The 19,132-nt window shown below is 48.3% G+C and overlaps 1 protein-coding gene across 2 annotated transcripts in view; it reads left to right on the top strand.

Annotated features, from left to right (window-relative positions):
* Ppm1h (protein phosphatase, Mg2+/Mn2+ dependent 1H) overlaps positions 1-19,132 on the top strand; it is a 271,465-nt gene that overhangs the window by 218,504 nt on the left and 33,829 nt on the right. For both annotated transcript variants that reach the window (XM_028869590.2, XM_037196732.1), the window contains exons 7-8: positions 13,145-13,208; positions 17,041-17,148. In XM_028869590.2, the coding sequence (XP_028725423.1) occupies positions 13,145-13,208; positions 17,041-17,148 (172 nt within the window). The remainder of the gene's footprint in view (positions 1-13,144; positions 13,209-17,040; positions 17,149-19,132) is intronic.

The raw sequence follows: 19,132 nt of genomic DNA, 5'->3' as shown, positions 1-19,132 counted from the left end.
TATGTACATGTTTGGGTATGTGTGTCTGTGTGTGTACATGTTTGGGTATGTGTGTGTGTGTGTACATGTTGTTTGTGTGTGTGTGTACATATTCAGGTATGTGTGTCTGTGTGTGTGTGTACATGTTGTTTGGGTGTGGGTGTGTGTATGTACATGTGTGGCTATGTGTGTCTGTGTGTGTACGTGTTTGGGTATGTATGTCTGTGTGTGTGTGCATACATGTGTGTCTCTGTGTGTCTGTGTGGGGGTGTGTGTGTGTGGGTGTGGGTGTGTGTGTACATGTTGTTTGGGTATGTGTGTGTATGTACATGTTTGGGTATGTGTGTCTGTGTGTGTGTACATGTTTGGGTGTGTGTGTGTCTGTACATGTTGTTTGTGTGTGTGTGTCTGTACATGTTGTTTGTGTGTGTGTGTGTGTGTGTACATATTCAGGTATGTGTGTCTGTGTGTGTGTGTACATGTTTGGGTGTGGGTGTGGGGGGGGTGTGGGTGTGTGTATGTACATGTTTGTGTCTGTGTGTGTGTGTCTGTGTACATGTTTGGGTACATGTGTGCACACAGTACATGTGTGTTCATACCTGTGGAAGTTAGAGGTTTGTGTCCGGTATTGTCCTCAATCACACTGTGCTCTTCCGTTTAGAAACTGGGTCTCTCGCTGAACCTAAAGCTTGCCTTTGGCGACACTGGCTGTCCAGTGAGCTCCAGGAACCCATCTGTCCCCTACCCTCCACCACCTAGTGCCTGGGTAACAGGCGTGTGCCACTGTACCTGGCTTTTTTTTTCCTTTTACATGAGTGTTGGGGGTTTGAACTCGGGTCCTCACGCTTGTGCAGTAACCTAGATTGCTTTTCTGTTGCTGGGATAAAACCACAACGAAAGCAACTTGGGGAGGAGAGGATTTATAACATCTTACACCTTAGAGTCAGTCCATCATGAAGAGGGGAGTCAGGGCAGGAACCTGGAGGCAGGAAGCGGATGCAGAGGCCGTGGAGGGGTGCTGCTTACTGGCTTGCTTCCCATGGCTTGCTCAGCCTGCTTTCTTATGGAACCCAGGACCACCACCAGCCCATGGATGGCCCCACCCACCATGGGCGGGGCCCTCTCCCACCAATAATTAATGAAGAAAATGCCCCCATAGACAGCCGACAGGCTAACCTGATAGAAACGATTCCTCCATGAGGCTGCCTCTTCCCAGGTGACTCTACTCTGTGTCAGGGGAACAAAGACTAACCAGCACATGCAGCAGGCACTTTGCTTGGAGAGGGGGATCTCCAACCGCCCCCTCTTTCTGTTGTACATAGGCCCGAAAAGGTATGATTACCAATCCCCGAACTCCAGGTAGGGTCCAGTTCAAACATGCTGATGGGCGAAAGAGAAGCACCAGGAGTTTTCCCGGGGATGGTGGGTCAGTTCTGTCACCAGGGAGCTTTCCTCTCTAGGACCAGACCTTAAACCCCATTAGGGGGTGCTTCCCTAGAGAGAGCAGGACGCCCCCCTCCCTTTTATGTGATTGTCTGACTGGCTGGCTTCCTACACACATGTGCCCCCAGCAATTTTCAAGAGCTGTTCAGTTATATGACCCCTGGTGAGGTCAATCTGAGGCTCTCTAAATAAGTCTACTCTTCTCTAATTTTGGTCCCTAGAGTGTCATTTATATTGGCCAACGCCTGTAAGTGTTAAGCCATTATTACGTAGTTGACGCATCTCTGTTGGACCCAGGAGCAAACACCAAGTTGGAGCCGTCTGAAAATAATTCGTATTCGGTGAGAGACCGAAGAGGGCTGACAACCACGTCATCTACGCACACGGAGGTTCAGAGTGCGGAAGTAAACAACTTCCCCATGTTAAAGCTTGCCTCAGACTCAGTATCCCCCACTGTCTGGACCCATCTTTCCAGCAGGCCAAGTTCCCACCCACTTGCAAGTTTAAGATATATCTGAGGATTTTCTGTAACACCTTGAAGCCAGGCTGTGACTATAAAGGAGGAGTGTGTGTGTGTGTGTGTGTGTGTTTGCGCGCGCGTGTGCGCGTGCATGCATGCATGCATGTGTGTGTGCATGCATATGTTCCTACACACACACACACACACACACATAGCCAGCAATGAGGGGGTGAACTGGCTGCCTGCTTGCACCAACCACACCAGGAGCAGGAAGCAGCCTCCTTTTCCGAGACTCTGTGGTCAAGCTCTGGGCTTGATGCCTTTGGAAATACAGATGGCTGGCAGGAAAAAAAAAAAAAAAGAAGCATGAGGTGGCTGCCAGTCCCGCATGGCTTTTTCCAGGAAGGCCTAAAAAGAGTGGGGGTGGGGGGGTGGGCCAGTCAGGGGAGAGCCGTGACAGATTCCAGTATTGCTTAATTGGGGTATTGCCAAGCTCCGAGAGCCACCGCGGGCATTTGGGCTTCAAGCCTGTGTGGGGTTTCCTCCTGGGCCTCGTGGGACGTGAGCGGCTGTGGAGACTTTGTTCTAGGCAGGCAGCAGTGGGGACCCGAGGGCAGGATGCTTCTTCCCACCATGCCTCCACCCAAGTGCGCGCGCTCAGCCTGGAGAAGAGAGCCTGTGCCAAGGCTAGGACTCCGCGTTCTGAAGAAAAGAGACCACGTGTGGCTTTCTCCTCCCTCCTGGAGAGGCAGCCCGTGGGCTTCCACCTAAAAGGGAAACTAACCCAGCAATTCTCCCTGTAGATTCCTGTGTAGAGCTCAGGCATCCTGCTGAGGCCTGGGGCTTGTTTCGATAAAGGTGCGCGCCGGCGTATATATCATTGATTGACAGAGGGGGCTTCAGTCAGGGCGGGTCTGTTGCTTACTTAGCAAGATGGGGTCCCTATGGGCATGCGCTGCATCTGCCTCCGGTGGCCAGCTCTTTAACTCCACATCTATACGGAGGAAAGAATGAGGTTCCCGGGACCTTAACAGTCCCAGCCCATGCTTCCTTAGCAGGTCGATTAGCCTTCCTAAAGGGCGTATTTGCATTTAGTGCTTGCAAGGATCCTCCCAAGAAGAAGCCAGTTCAGGCATTTTGCAGGGACTTTTCCCGGGTTCACGCAGCCGGTACACGTGAGGTTTGCAGTTTTCCTTCCAAGCCACTGACGCTGAGCCTGGTTCGCTGTAGCTCACACCACAGTGGGCTCTGCCAGAAGGGGAGAAGATCCAGGAAGAACAGTCCTAGGGGAAGAGAGACGTCCAAGGCGACGTCAAGAGGTTAGTGGAAGAATGTGACTCACTGCTGTGTGTCACTGGAGATCACAAGATGGCTGTCCAGAGTCTGTCGTCCCCAAAGGGAAACACAGTCCTCCACTTCCCCCAGAAGGGATCATATTCTTTTTAAATGACTTTGAAGTCTTGCTAAGAAAATCAGTTTAAGGGCACGTGAGCAATTTTTCTGCCCCTTCTTTTCTAGTGAGGGGTCGTAACTTAGGAGAAAAGGGGGACTGTGAGAAGTACTCTATGTGCATGATGTCCAAGTGTGAACTCTGGACTCCAGTTAAGAAGTCACAGTAGGCCAGGCAGCCGTGACGCACGCCTTTAATCCCAGCACTTGGGAGGCAGAGGCAGGCGGATCTCTATGAGTTGGAGGCCAGCCTGGTCTACAGAGTGAGTTCCAGGACAGGCACCAAAACTACACAGGGAAACCCTGTCTCGAAAAACAAAAACAAACAAACAAACAAAAAAAAAACAAGAACAAAACAAAACAAAAAAATCACAGTAAGGGACCGGGGAGGTGGTTCAGTGGGTAAAGTTTGTGCTATGTAAGCATGAAGACCCAAATTCAAATAGATCCTCCATTTTAATCCCAGGGGCCAAGGAGGCAGAGATAGGTGCCCTGGGACAGGTTGGCTAGCCAGCCTAGACTCATTGGTGAGCTTCAGGTGAGAGACCATGTCTCAGAAAACAAAATGGTTAACCCTTGAAGAGCAACACTTTAGGATGGCCTCTGGTCTGCACACACCTATGCACCCACTCAGACATGCATCCCCCAGGGGAGGGGGTCCTCTGGCTGGGCACAAAGGACTCCCCCAAAGACTAAGAAGAGCTTCATTCTCCTTTTTTTTTTTTAACCGTCTTTCCCCTCCTCCACCTCCCCCTTCTCCTCCCTCCTTCTCTTCTTATCATTTCACTTCTCTGAAAGTCCTTGAGAAAGACATTTTCTTTCCTCAGCCCCCAAAGTAGGCTGCACTGCGGCTAGACATCACAGTGCAGGTCTTAAGATGCTTCCTCAAGTGTGAAGCAGACCTTTAAACTGTGTTACTATCGAAGCTTACGTATGTAAATTAATATACATTGAGGTTAATATGCACACAGTGTACAGAACTGTGACTTTTAAAAATGGCCGTCCCAAAGGATGTTTAAGAATTACTTATAGAAAATAATCGTTTGGAGAATTATAAATGTTTTAACTACTTTGCAACTATCTATTAATATGTATAGGTAATGAAAGAAAGCGTAGAATTTTGTTGTTGTTGTTGTTTTGTTTTTCGACACAGGGTTTCTCTGTGTAGCTTTGGCACCTTTCCTGGAACTCACTCTGTAGCCCAGGCTGGCCTCGAACTCACAGAGATCCTCCTGTCTCTGCCTCCCAAGTGCTGGGGTTAAAGGCATGAGCCACCACCGCCTGGCTGGGAACCTAGAACTTTTAATATCAAGAGCACTACTAGTCGACAGCTTAGCTCTGATTTTCAGCCAGAGAGAAGTCTGCTGAAGGCAAGGTGAATGGAAACGCTAAGCCAGTGGTCTATCATTTTAGAGGGACACTCACTAGCTGAAGGTGGAGGAAGGAGCGGCCTTCATTCATTCGCTCGGACCGTTAGCGTGCATCTGGGTTCTGTGCACCGTGTGTGTGGCAGCCTGCACAACTGTCAGTGTGAGGAGAAGTCAGAGCCGAAGAAAGAATCCCGCGTCCTCAGAGAACTCGCGTTCAGAACAGAGGTGGACCGTATGCCATTCGCAGGGCGCTAAGTGCAGGCTGCAAAGGGCAGCCTGGGACAGTGAGCAGCCGGAAGCATGCACTGTGCTTTTGAGTGGCCAGAGAAGGCATTTCCTTAGAGGATTAGAGGGAGATCTAGGGGTGGGGCAGCCCAGGAAGAGGAACGAGGGTCTCACGTTGTTAGAGGAACAACCAAACGCACAGCAGAAAGGCACAGAGCATCCCGGGGCACCAGTGCCTGATCAGGAGGGTGTTCATAGATGGGTTATATGAAGGTGAGTGGGAGTGGGGCGGGCAGGCGGGGGGGGGGGGGAGCCTGGAGCAATGCTGAGAGATTTATTAGAGGCCTCCCAGCCAGGCTAAATCTTAGGAGCAAAGCTTTTTCTGATGAAAATTACAAAACTGACCCAGGGGTCGGTCAGATGTGCTCTTGGTGAAGGCGGTCTATAGCAATCGCTCACCCAATAACAGATAGAAGGATCTCTGTGACTACACGGAGATCTCTTGAGTTTAAGTGCTCAGAGCTCAGGAAGATGGGTGAGGCCCGCACCCCTGAGACCATGAACTCATGAGACTGTGAACTGTGAACTTCCTTTGCATACAAGGAAGTTCTTGGCTTCTGTTCTGAAGAGGAGACTAGAGCAGGAAGGTATGCTAAGCCTCTACTGGGGAAGGTAGAATGCATCGATTTGCTTATTTGATCAATAATTTTTTTAGGCACCCGTAATGTGTTACAGGTACCAGGAACGTTCCAGTTACCTAACCAAGAATGTCCGCTCTCACAGAACTCGTGAAATGTGGGAGACCAGTAGGAAAGAAAGCATAGTGCATTTGTGACTTCTGCACTTTGCTGTGACTGACTACGACACAGAACAACCTAAAAGGGGAGAGGACTTGATTTCAAGATGGTTGCGGTCCATCCGAGCCCAGAGGGCAGGGTACAAAGCGGCCCAGGTCTTTGCAGGAGCAGGTGGTAGCTAGCGAGGAAGCAGGGAACAGCCAGAACTAGGGGTTTGCAAAGGCCAACCCCTCTTGACCTACATCTCCTAGCCAAGGCCCCACATTCTAGATCCTTCACAGTCTCAAAACTAATGCCACCAGAAAAATTAAAAAAAAAAAAAAAATGAACCTGGAGAGAATATTTCCAATCTGTAATGTCACATGGAGTAAGAAAGAACAACGCTGTTAGGCAATGGTCATTGCTGCTCTGTGGAAGAAAAATAATAAGGTCAGGAGGTTGGAGGAAGGGAAGTGATTTTCAAAAGGCTGCTTGAGTCCTTTGTGGTATAATGGGAAGCCATTGGAGGGTGTGAGAGGGCAGTGTGACAAGATCTGATGGCATCCTTACACTGGTGGATCTAAAAACAGAGCTGAAGCTGGGTGGTGGTGGCGCATGCCTTTAATCCCAGCACTCGGGAGGCAGAGGCAGGTGGATCTCTGTGAGTTCGAGGCCAGCCTGGTCTACAGAGTGAGTTCCAGGAAAGGCGCAAAAGCTACACAGAGAAACCGTCTTGAAAAAACCAAAAAAAAAAAAAAAAAAAAAATTCAATCCTTGTTCTACTCAGATTTGGGAGGGTGAGGAGTTCTAGGCTGCTGGCAAGAGAAGTATCAAGTATTTGTCGCCAGTAGAATCACATTAGGAAGAACCAGAGCCAGAGAGTCGTTCCAAGTGTGGGGCCACAGAAGGAAGCTGCCGAAGAGCCAAGAAAAGGAGAGGGTAAGAGAGGGGGATGGTTCGGGAGTGAGTCTCGGAGATGAGTGGCGTCCTGGGAAGGAAGGAGGGGTAGGGAGGAGGGTAATGTGCTGGAGCAGGGTATGTGGTGGTATTGTGTTCCCCAAAATATTGTAAACTTATCTAGGGTCAGAGACAGAACAGCCACAATATTAAACATAGAGGTTAGGCAGTGGTAGCACACGCCTTTCATCCTACTATTCCAGCGCAGAGATCTGCCTGGATCTCTGTGAGTTCAAGGCCACACTGGAAACAGCTAGGCATGGTGACACACGCCTTTAATCCCAGGAAGTGATGGCAGGAAGCAGAAAGGTATATAAGGCGTGAGGACCAGGAACTAGAGCTGGTTAAGCTTTTAGGCTTTTGAGCAGCAGTTCAGCTGAGATTCATTCTGGATGAGGACTGAGAGGTTTCCAGCCTGAGGAAACAGGATCAGCTGAAGAATTGGCAAGATGAGGTGGCTGTGGCCTGTTCTGTCTCTCTGATCTTCCAGTATTCACCCCAATGCTTGGCTCTGGGTTTGTTTTATTAAGACCTGTTAAGATTCATGCTACAAGGGTGCTTGCTCGCTCGCTCATGGGGAGCAGAGAAGGATGATCATCAGGAAAGGCCAGAGTAAAACCGAGATTCCCAAAGCCCCATCAAAAATCTGTGGAATTACTGAGAATCCATCAGGAATAGGACCAGGAAAGCAAGCTGAACCTAGGCTCATGTCAGGGTGGGACAGGGTCCTGAGAGACAAAGGGGTGGAGACAGATGGGGAGCTGAATTAGAACAGGGGTGGAAACTCTGTCTAAAAGAGTGGGGCTGAGGCGGGAACAGCAAGGACCTCTCCTGCCTCCGGAGTATGAGGAACTAGGCGAGCGACAGCAGTTGGAGACAGAATCAGACGGTGCCTGAGAAGTCAGTCAGTCTCCGTTCCCAATCTTTCCTTGTGGGGTAGGCTGTCCGGCTGATAGATCACTGAACTGGGGCACATGCATGGATTTTGCCCTTGTAAGGAACCTGATCTTTTCTTCTCTTAGCCTTTTGGACAGAGAGAGTCCACTTGAGCTTCTTTCTACACAGCCCGAGAGCTGTCTCAGAGACGCCCATGCCTCGAGGACCACACTGGCCTAGATGAATGCTTTCTCCACCACTGCTTACTCCCTTGTAGCTCTGAGTAGTGTGAATATTAATGTCTCATCGTCCACTCTCTGCTTGGAGACCCACCTCCAGCATCTTCGCGACAGACCAGATTCCCTACAGCTGCCTACCTGTCTGTTGTTTGCATTAAAAAGGAAGTTGAGAGGCTGGAGAGATGGCTCAGTGGTTAAGATCGCTCGCAGGCTGCTCTTCCAGAGAACCTGAGTTCCATTCCCAGGAACCACATGGCGGCTCACAACTTGCAGCCTTCTCTAATGGGATCCAATGCCCTTTTCTGTCATGCAGTCATTCATGCAGACAGAATACTCATATACATAAAATACAAAAAATAATTTAAAAAAAAAAAAAAAGGAAATTGAGCCGGGTGTGGTAGCACACGTCTTTAATCCCAGCACTCTGGAGACAGAGGCAGGTGGATCTCTGTGAGTTCAAGGCCAGCCTGGCCTACATAGCAAGTTCCGGGACAGCCAGGGATACATAGCGAGACCCTGTCTGAAAACAGAAATGAAAACAAAATTTCTGAGTGGGTGAGAACAATAAATAGACTGACGCTAACAAGGTAAAGTTAATAAGGGTGATAAGAGTCCTTTATTCAAAGTAAACTAGTCTGTGTGCCCCAATAAACTAGGTGAGACTTCGCCAAGGAAACCTTGTTAGGTCTTTTTCTTGTGGCCGGGGGTCTGTTTTGTTTGGTTGTGGGCTGGGGGTTGGTGGTGGTGGTGGTTGTTTATTTTCACTCACAGTCTCAATCTGTGACCGGGAAGCCCCTCATGCCCTGGCGATATAGATAGTGCGAACATGTTTCCTTGATCTTTCAAGAACAAGGTAGGAATCAAAAGAATAATTTCACTCTTAATTAGACCACATCTCAAGAGCTTTCACTTAAGATAAGTGGCAGTCTTGCGGACACCGGCAGACCAGAAAGCCCGCAGAGGGTCCCCTGTCACAGGCTCTGATGTTTGATTAATAAATGTGTTGAGTAAATGGTGGCGTAAGTGGTGATGGATGGTCCCCAAGGTCCCAGGAAACATAGTTGAAAGAATTAAGGAAGAGGACACTGAGACGGCTCCTTCCAGATGTCTTTAGAGTTCTCAGACAGAAACATTGTTTGTTTTGAAGACAGCATCTTTCCATGTAGCTCTGAACTCAATATGTATACCAGGCTGGCCTTGAATTTACAGAGCTCTGTCTGCCCCCTGCTTCCAGATTGCTAGGATTAAAGGTGTTTGCCACCATGCCTGGCCTGAAACTATTACTTTAAAAAAAAAAAGTTTATCTGAGGGTAGGAAAAGCCAAGAATGTAGTAACCCCTTTATAAGCCTTGTATTCATTCTCCTCTCATAAATATTCATAAAGGAGTTGACCACATGTAAGCGTGATCTAAGAGTCTTCCATATGCTTTTTAAGTTTGCTGTCTTTGAACAAGTGATTGCTGGACTAAAATCCCTGATCGGTTATATTATTATAAAGCTGGTGAGTGATCTGGTTTTGAATTTTCTCTATTCATTTAACAGAATTTTCCAAATCTTAGAATCTAGAAGAAAGGAACTGGTCTTTTGGCCATCCATTCTTGGTTATAACATCAGACAACCTTGGCTCAGTGTCTTGGCTCTCTCCAATTCCACCATCCTCCTCTCCTCTCCTCCTCTCCCCTATGTGAAGAAGAGGGGAGCTGTGGACAGGCCGGAAGCATGAATGCTCTAGTCTGAACGAGGATGATGAAGGGTAACACTAGACAGGGTCTTGCAAGTGGGCAGGACCAGGAGGAAGTCTTTCACTGCCCCGGAGGTCTGAGGATCTCTGTCCTCTGAAGGATGGAGATAAGCTGCCTCTGTGGCCACAGATGAAGCGGACAGGGATCAGACACAGGTGTGAGGACCCAGCCAGTCACTTCCGTTGTTTACCCCACTTCCTTCCTGTAGATTTCATCGGCTGCCAGGCCATGGCTTTGCTCTCTTGCCACTCAGAAAGTGTTCTGTCCCCACTTGCCAAAAATTCTCTTTTCCTCATCAAATATTTGCTGGCTACCCACACAGAGTGATGTCATTCCAGGCTTGTTGGCCAGAAGGAAACATCCCCAGAGGTTAGCCCGCTAGCCTACGTCTTTGGAGTCCTTCCTCCAAATGGTTGAGAGCCATCCACTTAATGTGTCATCTTGGGAAAGTAGCTTCATTCCCTGACCCTGTTTCCCCATCAGTAAGATGGGCTCTCCTGACTGATTTTAGAAACTCTACATAACTACCCAAGTCTGCCCCAATAAATTATACCTGCCGGAATTATTCTTAGCCCTAAATCTATTCAGATTCTCATCTGGCTGCCAACTTTTGATTCTTGAGGGTTTTTTTTGGTTTATTGTTTGGTTTTTGCGACTGAGATGCACTCCGGGGCCTCCCTCACGCTCCGCAGTAAGCAACACCCCAGGTACCGAGGATTTCGCGTTGTTATTCCTCGGCGCGTGGAAGCCCACTTATATCGTGAACTGTACTTGATCCCCGGCAAGAGTGAGTGGGAGAAAGTGTTGTACGTTCCCGCAGTACAATGAGTATGCTTGTGTGTCGCCGGAGGAGGAGGAAAGGGTTCACGTTTTATTGAAAGCCAACACCAGTGGGAACAGAGTATCTCTTTCTTTTCCCAAGGTGGTTCATTTCTGGTTTTAATTCATCTTGAAATGGGGTCTCTTGTAGCCTAGGCGGCCTGGGAATACACTGTACGTCCAAGGATGACCTTCCTGTGCCTTTGAACTTAAGATCTGCCCTCTCCCGCCTCCCAGCTGTGCTTGGGTCTTCCTGCATGCCGCCTACCCACTGAGCTACCCACCTGGTCCTTGTTTCGGCCTTAATTTTCTGGTTCTAAGGATAAATTAATAAGCTTAAATATAACGTTGAATTTTTTCAGTTGCCATGGTGCCGGGGTAAGCAGCTCCAAAGGCAGTGTGGTGGGTCTGTCTTTCTGAGCTGTGTGACATGGATTTTGTGGTCCTGGTGGCCTGTGTCCTGAGAGGATTTGATGATCTGAGAACAGGTTTTCCCTCCGCCTTCCCAAGGCAGGTGAATCTCATAGCCAGTCTCTAGGGAGTGCTTTCCCGTCTTTAATTCTAGATCTGCTGCCGCCTGTCTCCTTCCTAATTCCAAACTCCTTGGACTAGGATCCCAAGGCCGGCCGTTCCCCTGTGCCTGCCTCTTACCACACCGCCTCCCTGTCTGAGACTGTCTTCGCGCCCACACAGCATCTTGAATGCCGGCTCATGCCCACTTGAGAGCCTTCCTCAGCCCCATTTCCTTCCCCTCCTCTCCATAGTCAAATGTTGAGGGCCTCACCGCTTAATTCACCTCCAAGGTAAGCTCGCCGGAGCTCGGTCTACAACAGAGTCAAATAGGGCTGTACGTTAGCGTTTCCAGGGAAGCTTTCAAAAAACAAAATACCTGATGCCCAAGTCCCTTTCCGGAGAGTCTGCTCCGGGATGTGGCCTGGGGCTCACGATGCTTTAAAGCCTTGGCAGGTGGTTCATTATACAGCCGATGTTGAGAACACTCAACCCAGTTGATCCCTAAGCTGGGGCTGGATGCTAATAATAGCTTTATTTGTTCCCCCAAGTGGCCTAGGTACCGCAGTGTTTAAAATAGTTCGTGTGAGTATATTAAACAGCCAAGTGGCTAATTTCCACTTTGTGTTAATTTGATAGGTTTAAGGGAAGGAAATGCTGTGGTGTTTTCGTTTTTTTGTTGGTTTTTTTCTTGAAAATTCAATTTCTGGGTTGCTCTGGGCTCACCTGCCGGGAACTGCGGTGGCTTTCCTGCACTCTGAGCATAGCTGTGCTGAGCACATACTCAGCTCTGTACATCGTTGTCGACTCGCCTGGTTTGATTGACGTGGATACTGAGGACCAGAGGACACGCCCACTTACTTGGTGCTGAACTTGAACCCGGGTGGATTTGATGGCACAAGTGCACCGATTCTCTAACCCGGAAAAGAACGGCATGTCCAGATAGTTCTCTGGACAACCGGGCATGCTTGCTTTCGCCTTGGGTGAGGGTGCACACTCGGTAAAAAACTTTGAATTTTCAGGTTTAGCGTGCAGTGAATGAGGTCCAGTGTGTCGTCTTTATCACACGTCGTCATACTTTGTTCTCAGTGCCTTTTCATTTGGGTTGCATGCTTCTGTATATCAAGAGAGTCCGTAAATTTGATTCCCCTTCACTCTCCAGCTGCCGAAAGTATAGGTCTGAGAGGCCATTTAATAAATGGGTTTTTCTCCATACATTCTAAACCTACCCTACCCTGCCTGTACTGACTCTTCCTAATAACTGTATGACCTTGGTTGATTAATGAAGTCCTGAGGACCCCAGCACACATTCATTCTGGGGTGGTGAATAAGTAGTAATATCTCCCCCGCCACCGCCACCGCCACCACCACCATTTTGCAGAAAGGGGAAGTGTTACACGAAAAATTAATTACCTGCTAAAGTCTACTAATAGCTGCCCTTAATTGGGTCCTTAATGAGCAGAGGCTCTGTGATGAGCCTTTTGTGTCTTGTGCTCTGTCCTCACTTTGCAGAGGAGGAAAACGAAGCAGAAAGGTAGATCTGCTTTGGCCAAAGGACATAGATAGCCAGCTGGCTAAGGTGCCGGCTTGTTTGGTTTTTTAACTTGCTTAAGGGTAGATCTAGGACTCAGGGCTTCGTTCACTAGCAGTGACATCTAGCCATCTCGGTCTGCCGCAGACCAGTGACGTATCAAGTAGTTTTCCGTGTGGCGAATGGCCCCTCTGAAAGCTATTGTGGAACAGTTTTCTACCCACCTTGACTCTCATCCAGAGGTCACACGGGCGCTGTGCCGTCCACCCCCAATCATCCCGATGCAAGATGTCTGATGTAAACATCCCCCGAAGGTGAGAACTGGTTCTCGGAGGGTGTGCACACTCCATTTACCCCCTGAGCACTGCTGTTGATCACAGCTGCGGGCTGCAAGCAGGGGCCAGTGCCTGGATCGCTTCGTTATCGCCAAGGAACTAGGAACAGAGGTCCATTTCCCCTTCTCACTAATCACAGTAACTTCCCCCCTCTTTAAGAATACAAAGACTTGGTATTTCCTGGCTTGTCAAGGTGTACGTGTGCGCGTGCACACACACACAACACACACACACACACACACACACACACACACACACACACACACACCCTTCTGTCTGGAGAATAGAGAATGGCTGTGTAAACAAAGAGGCGGACAATGTGGTACAAGGAATGGGATCCCTAGGAACATGAGGCTCCTAGCAGCCCCTCTCAGGGCGGAGGTCATTAATTGAGTGCAAACCTGTTTTACAATGTGGTTTGTTCCTCCTCCAGGGCATACAAAACCATCGAGGATGAAGACTTGAAGTTTCCCCTCATTTATGGAGAAGGCAAGAAGGTAGGCACAGGTCCATCCCTGGAATGGGAGGAGGCATCTGTGGCCTCGTGGGCTTGGCTTTGTGTCGTCTGGGGCGGTCCGTCTGCTCCACTCAGAGCTTTTGGGATTTTGTAGCCGTGACAACTTTGAACAACATCGCATCCATCATTCTTCGGGTCACCTGTCTTGGGGGTCCAGAGAGTGTGGCAGGATTTGAGGGGGTTGTGTGGGTGAGCAGTCAATTTTGTGAAAATGGCACCCCTTTCCCTGCCCATTTGCGTCACTCTTTACAGGTTTAAACACAGCCACTTCCACACGCATCATCCTATTTTATAACTTGACGTCAGTTCAGAGGGCCAGTCAAGCTGGCTGGGTCACCTCTACGTGGTGGGCTAGGCAGCCGGAACTTCAAGGTGACAGCCGCCCAGGCAGAACACACACCGGCAGAGGACAGCACTGGTGTGGAACTCTGGCTTTCTGCTCTCAGCTAGTGTCCTTTTGTGCCACCACTGACGTACAAATGGACTTGGCAAGCCAGCTTTTCTACTCTGTCCCCAACCAACAAAGGGACTCCAGAGTGTCACTGTGATTACACTACAGGATCAGTAGCCTAGACGGAGATAACAGAACCATCACTGGGTCCCCGCGCCCCTGTCAGAAGCAGACGCTGAATGGCGTGATTGAACTCAAAGAAGGCTGTAGACACGGGACCTGTGAGCAGATTCGGAGGAAGTCCGGATGCTACTGTTGAGATAACTGACCTTTGAACCCATACCCATTTAAACACTTCCTACGAACACAGCCCGTTTCCATGCAGAGCTAAGAGTTTCCATTAGAAGTGGGCAGTGTGACCCCAGTAAGAAGATTCTTCAAGCGAATTGTTTACCAGTATTAGATAGTATTTATATCCAGAAGAAACGACTCACAAGACTATTAAGGCAAGGTCTCTAGTGTGGGCCCAGTACTGCCCCCGGGCCCCCCCCCCTCCCGGTCCCTGGCCTTGATACCTGTGGAAGCACTGAGTAAGCTGTTCGCGTATGTTCCATGTGCTCTCCTGAACGGGAAAACGGACTGCCGTCTTCCTTAGAAGGCTATCATCAGCACTGAGATTGTTGTTGTTTTTCAAAACTAATTTTTCTTCTTAAGAATCGCATCCATGTCTACCATGATACCCATCACTCCATTTCTCCTCTCCAGTTGCCCTCCATACCCTCTCCAACACACCCCACCCCCAACTTCATTTCTTTCTTTTTTTTTTTTTTATATAACCCACTTAATAGTATCCAGTTCATGCTGCCCTTAAGTTCGTGGTGTGAAGCCATCCTCAGGAGCATAGGAAAAAGAATGATTCTCCTTTCCCCAGCAGTTATCAGCTGCCAATTAGCTCCTCTCTCAGGGGCAAGCCTGGCAGAGCACCTCCCCGACCTGTGCTGGAATTTTTTAGCGGGCTTGGTCTTGTTCAGGGAAGTGCAGTGTCAACAATGAGATTTAAAAGATTTTTGGTTAATTGCAACATCTGATTCACCAAGATAGCCTAAAGCCTCTCAGTCGGCTCACGAAGGAAGGCAGGCAGTCCTGTGAGGAGTGATGAGTGAATTCTGCCATTGTAGCTCGTTGGCACCGTGGAAAACCACCGGACACGTCTCTACCCCACCCTGGAGGAAAAGTGGGCACACCATCCCTGTCTGAGTTCTCCTTGGTTTCTTGGAGTCTTTTTTCCCCCCCCCTCTTTGCAAACTCCTACTCAGGCAGAGCAGTGTATTTTTTCACAGCTGTTACTTTTTATTTGCAGAAATTCTTCTAAGTATCCGTGTGGGTAACACCTGTATACGTGTAAATGAGTTCAGTCCCTTCCACTAGCTCTAAACGCAGGCACGTGGTTTTCCCAGCCAGAGAAGCTGCTCCTGCAGGGAGAGGGCAGAAGGGCCATGTGAAGAGACTTGGAACGTGCCCGTTTCAAGCTGAACACTCCTTCACGAGAACTGTCCAGCCTCACAGCCCAGCAGAGAGGGCTTCTGACGACTCTCTGGTCCCAGGTCCCTGGCTTCACATCCCTGTCGTCTTTTTTCTAATACCCTTTGAATTGGGACCGTAAATGTGTCATGGGGGTCAGTGAGATGGCTCAGGGGGGTGAGGACACTTGCCACCCAGCCTGATAACCTGAGTTTGGTCCCTGGAGCACACACACGGAGAAGGAAGGAGAGAACTGACTCCTGAGGTTGTCTTCTGACCTCCACACAGTCCTGTGGTACACAACACACACACACACACACACACACACACACACACACACACACACACACACACACGGCATGGTGGCTCAAGACTGAAGCAGGAGGATTGCAGTGAGTTGAGGGCCAGCCTGATCCTCAGTATGAGATCTGTTTCAAGCCTGGCCCCCAAAATATCATCGTCTCATTTCTACAGTACTGTGAACCGTGTCTACCTTCTGACTTGAGATGACCACAAATCCACGGCGCTTCAAAGAGACAAGGGTGGACAGACTGTATTAGATTGTGATGGGTTTTCTTTTCTTTCTTTCTCTTTGTTTTGTTTTTTGTTTTTTTTTTTTAACATTTATTTACTTATGAACTACAGCGCCTGTGTAGAGGTCAGAGGACAACTTATAGTTCTCTCTCTCTCTCCCTCCCTCTCCCTCTCCCTCTCCCTCTCCCTCTCCCTCTCTCCCTCTCTCCCTCTCTCCCTCTCCCTCTGTTGTATGAGTTCCAGGGATCAAATTTAGGTTGTCACTTGGTGGCAAGTGTCTATTCTCCTGTCCTGAACTTAGTGCTGCTGCTTTTATTTACTTTATCCTTGCCTGTTTGAGGAATTCACTCTTAACTACTCAAGTCACAGAGGAAAATCCCAGCTCAGGTCTTTGAACTGCAGCATTGCATGGCCTCTATTATTGGGGACATAATGTTAACACCATTAGGTTGCACATCCCTCAGCCTGACAGGCAGTCTCTCCCTCTGTATGTCTGCCTGTCTGTTACTGTCCATCTTTGGCACCAAATAGTATTGCCTCCACCATGAGGCATCTCAGTAGAATTTTTGTTTTCTCCAAATTCACGTATTCCATTGTTTGTGTGCCTTCCAGAACTTAAGTACAATTTATATATTAGTTGGATCTGTACCCCTTGCCTCCTCTACCAAGTTTCTTCATAGTAGAGATGAAGCCTTGTGTCCCTTCCATGTAGTGTGTGCACATTAGATGCTCTAGGAGATATTTAAGGTGACAGTGTAGATATTAATGCAATATGTTAATCCCATAACCCATTATAAACAAGTAGAGAAAGGCAGAGATGCACTAGTGACATTCTGTTCCTTTCCACCCAGAGGGAATTTGTAGGAACATTGAGGAAGGTCATGGAGTCTCTAAAAGATTTATTTTCTCTAGCCATAAAACTTAATAGTTGAGATTTGCAAAGACAAGAGCTGCCTCAGATCCACTTCATCCTCTGTTATTGCCTCTGATATTGCTGAGGATGTAGCTAGGATCCAGCAAATACTTGTAGCGTGAGTGTGTTTGGATAGCTGGATCATGGGTGGGTGGATGGGTGGATGGGTGGGTGGATGCTCTTGATTTAGTATGAACTGATGTCGGCAGCTGTAGATGATCCATGTGTTACGGTTTATTTTCAGCACTCCTCACTCCAGGCTCCACAGAAGAAAGCTAAAGGCAGAGCAGCCTAAGTAAAGCCTAAGACAGAGCTGTGATTTTGATGAGCCCTTCCCTTTTAATACCACACATCCCAGTTGTCAGCCAACAGCACAGACTGATAAGCAAGAGGAACCGGGACAGGATGCCGTCACTGTGTGCATTGCTGGTAACTCTCTGTTTATACTCCTAGGCCCGGGTAATGGCGACTATTGGAGTGACCAGGGGACTTGGGGACCATGACCTGAAGGTTCATGACTCCAACATCTACATAAAACCATTCCTGTCTTCGGCTCCAGAGGTACCACATGAAGTTTTTGTTTCTATTTTGTACAACAAAATATTTTGTGCATTATGCCTTCCCTGACCTCCACCCCACATCCAAACAATAGCCAGCATGACTTCATGTACTGATGTCTCCGGTGTCACCCTGTTCTCACTTCAACTACCTGGATTCATACCCTCACCGTCTCCTACTTAGTGAACTGTGTCTCCTCCTTATCACCTCCTTTAATTCCTCCCACATATTGCATAGTGACTATTCCCAAAGGGCTGTTCTGACTCCTCGTGTCTCAGGGGTCCTCAGTGGCACCCCGTGGCTCAGAGCAAGGCCTAACTCCACTTGCCCTTCCAGGCTTGCATTTGATCTAAGTTTTCAATCAGATCTTTGTTCCCCGGCACACACCAAAGGAACTCAGTTACCGCGTATGACCTTCGGTTTCTCATGCTTGTTCACATCTAGCCTTGCCAGGAGGGCCCTCATCTCCATCCACAGCATCCAGTTCTCTCTGTGGTTTAGTGCCAATGTAGCTCCTAAGACAGCGGTTCTCAACCTGTGGGTTGCGACCCCTTTGCCAAACCTCTATCTCCAACAATAGTTACATTATGCTTCATAATAGTCACAAAACTACAGTTATGGAATAGCAACAAAAATTATTTTATGTTTGGGGGTCACCCCAACATGAGGAACTGTATTAAAGAGCATCAGGAAGGTTGAGAACCACTGGACTAAGGGGACATCCTGATTTCTGTTCCTCAGATGGAAGTCTTGTCTTCATGTACACAGGGAAATATTTTCTGAGGCATTTTTGCTCAATACCTTGTAGCTCAGCAGTTCGTCTATGTATCACCTCACTTGATTGTGGTTAACTAGGGAACTTGGGTCATTCAAGCATCGTTTGGAGAAGTTCATTGAAAAAATGCATTTGTCATTTTGTCTATTGAAAAAAAATCCTACGTATTTCCTACAATTATAGAAATGGTATGAGGCCAAGGATGGTGACATATGCCAATCATCCTAGCACTTAGGAGACAGAAGAGAAATGTCACTAAAAGTTCAAGTCAGCCTGGTCTACCTAGGGAGACTGTCTCAAGAATCAAATGACGTGGGGCATGGTGGGGCACACTTTTAATACCACCACTTGGGAGGCAGAGGCAAGTGGGTGTCTTGAGTTAGAGTCCAGCCTGATCTATAGAGTTAATTTCAAGCTAGCCAAGGCTAGATAATGAGACCCTCTTCCAGAAAACAAAGAAACCAAATGTAATGATGGTTTAGAGATGGATTTTTCACAGTAAGAAGACTTTGCTTTTGTTGTTGTTATATATTTTGTGAGCTTGGGCTTTGTTTTGTCGTCTTTTTTTAATTTATTCTCAGAGAATTTCATACATGTACACATATATTTTGATCAATGCTCCCCAATGCCTAGCCTCCCCTCCCCAGTTCCCTATTCCATAATATGTCCCCTTCATTCCTTACTTCATATCTTCTTCTTTTCTTTCTTTCCATTTCTTTTCGGGGGGAGGCGGTGGTGGGGTTTTGAGACAGGGTTTCTCTGTGTAGCCCTGGCTGTCCTGAAACTCACTCTGTAGACCAGGCTGGCCTTGAACTCACAGATCCACTTGCCTCTGCCTCCTGAGGTGCTGGGGTTAAAATCATGCACCACCGCCACCCAGCTTCTTTCCATTTTTTTTTTTTAAATAACCCACTGAGTCTAGTTAGTGACGCCCATGTGTACACCGGTGTCCCGTCATCCACCAGGGTGAACATCATCCTGGGGATCATACCCCCAAAGCAAAATGCCTTTCCCTCCCCCAGCAGCCATCAGCTTCCAGTAGCTCTTCAGCTAGGGATAGGGCCCCGTGGGTACTTCCTGCACCCATAAGCATAATGTTTTCACGAAAAGTGTGGGGACAGGTTCCCTCCCTATGTATGCTCACTTAAATCTCACTGAAACCGTATAACTCTTCTAGCTGTAGAGGAGGTTGGATGAGAGATAACTTTAGTT

The sequence above is a fragment of the Peromyscus leucopus genome, chromosome 18, assembly GCF_004664715.2.
Source record: "Peromyscus leucopus breed LL Stock chromosome 18, UCI_PerLeu_2.1, whole genome shotgun sequence".
Taxonomy (NCBI): Eukaryota; Metazoa; Chordata; class Mammalia; order Rodentia; family Cricetidae; genus Peromyscus; species Peromyscus leucopus.
This window is presented reverse-complemented; position numbering and strand designations above follow the sequence as displayed.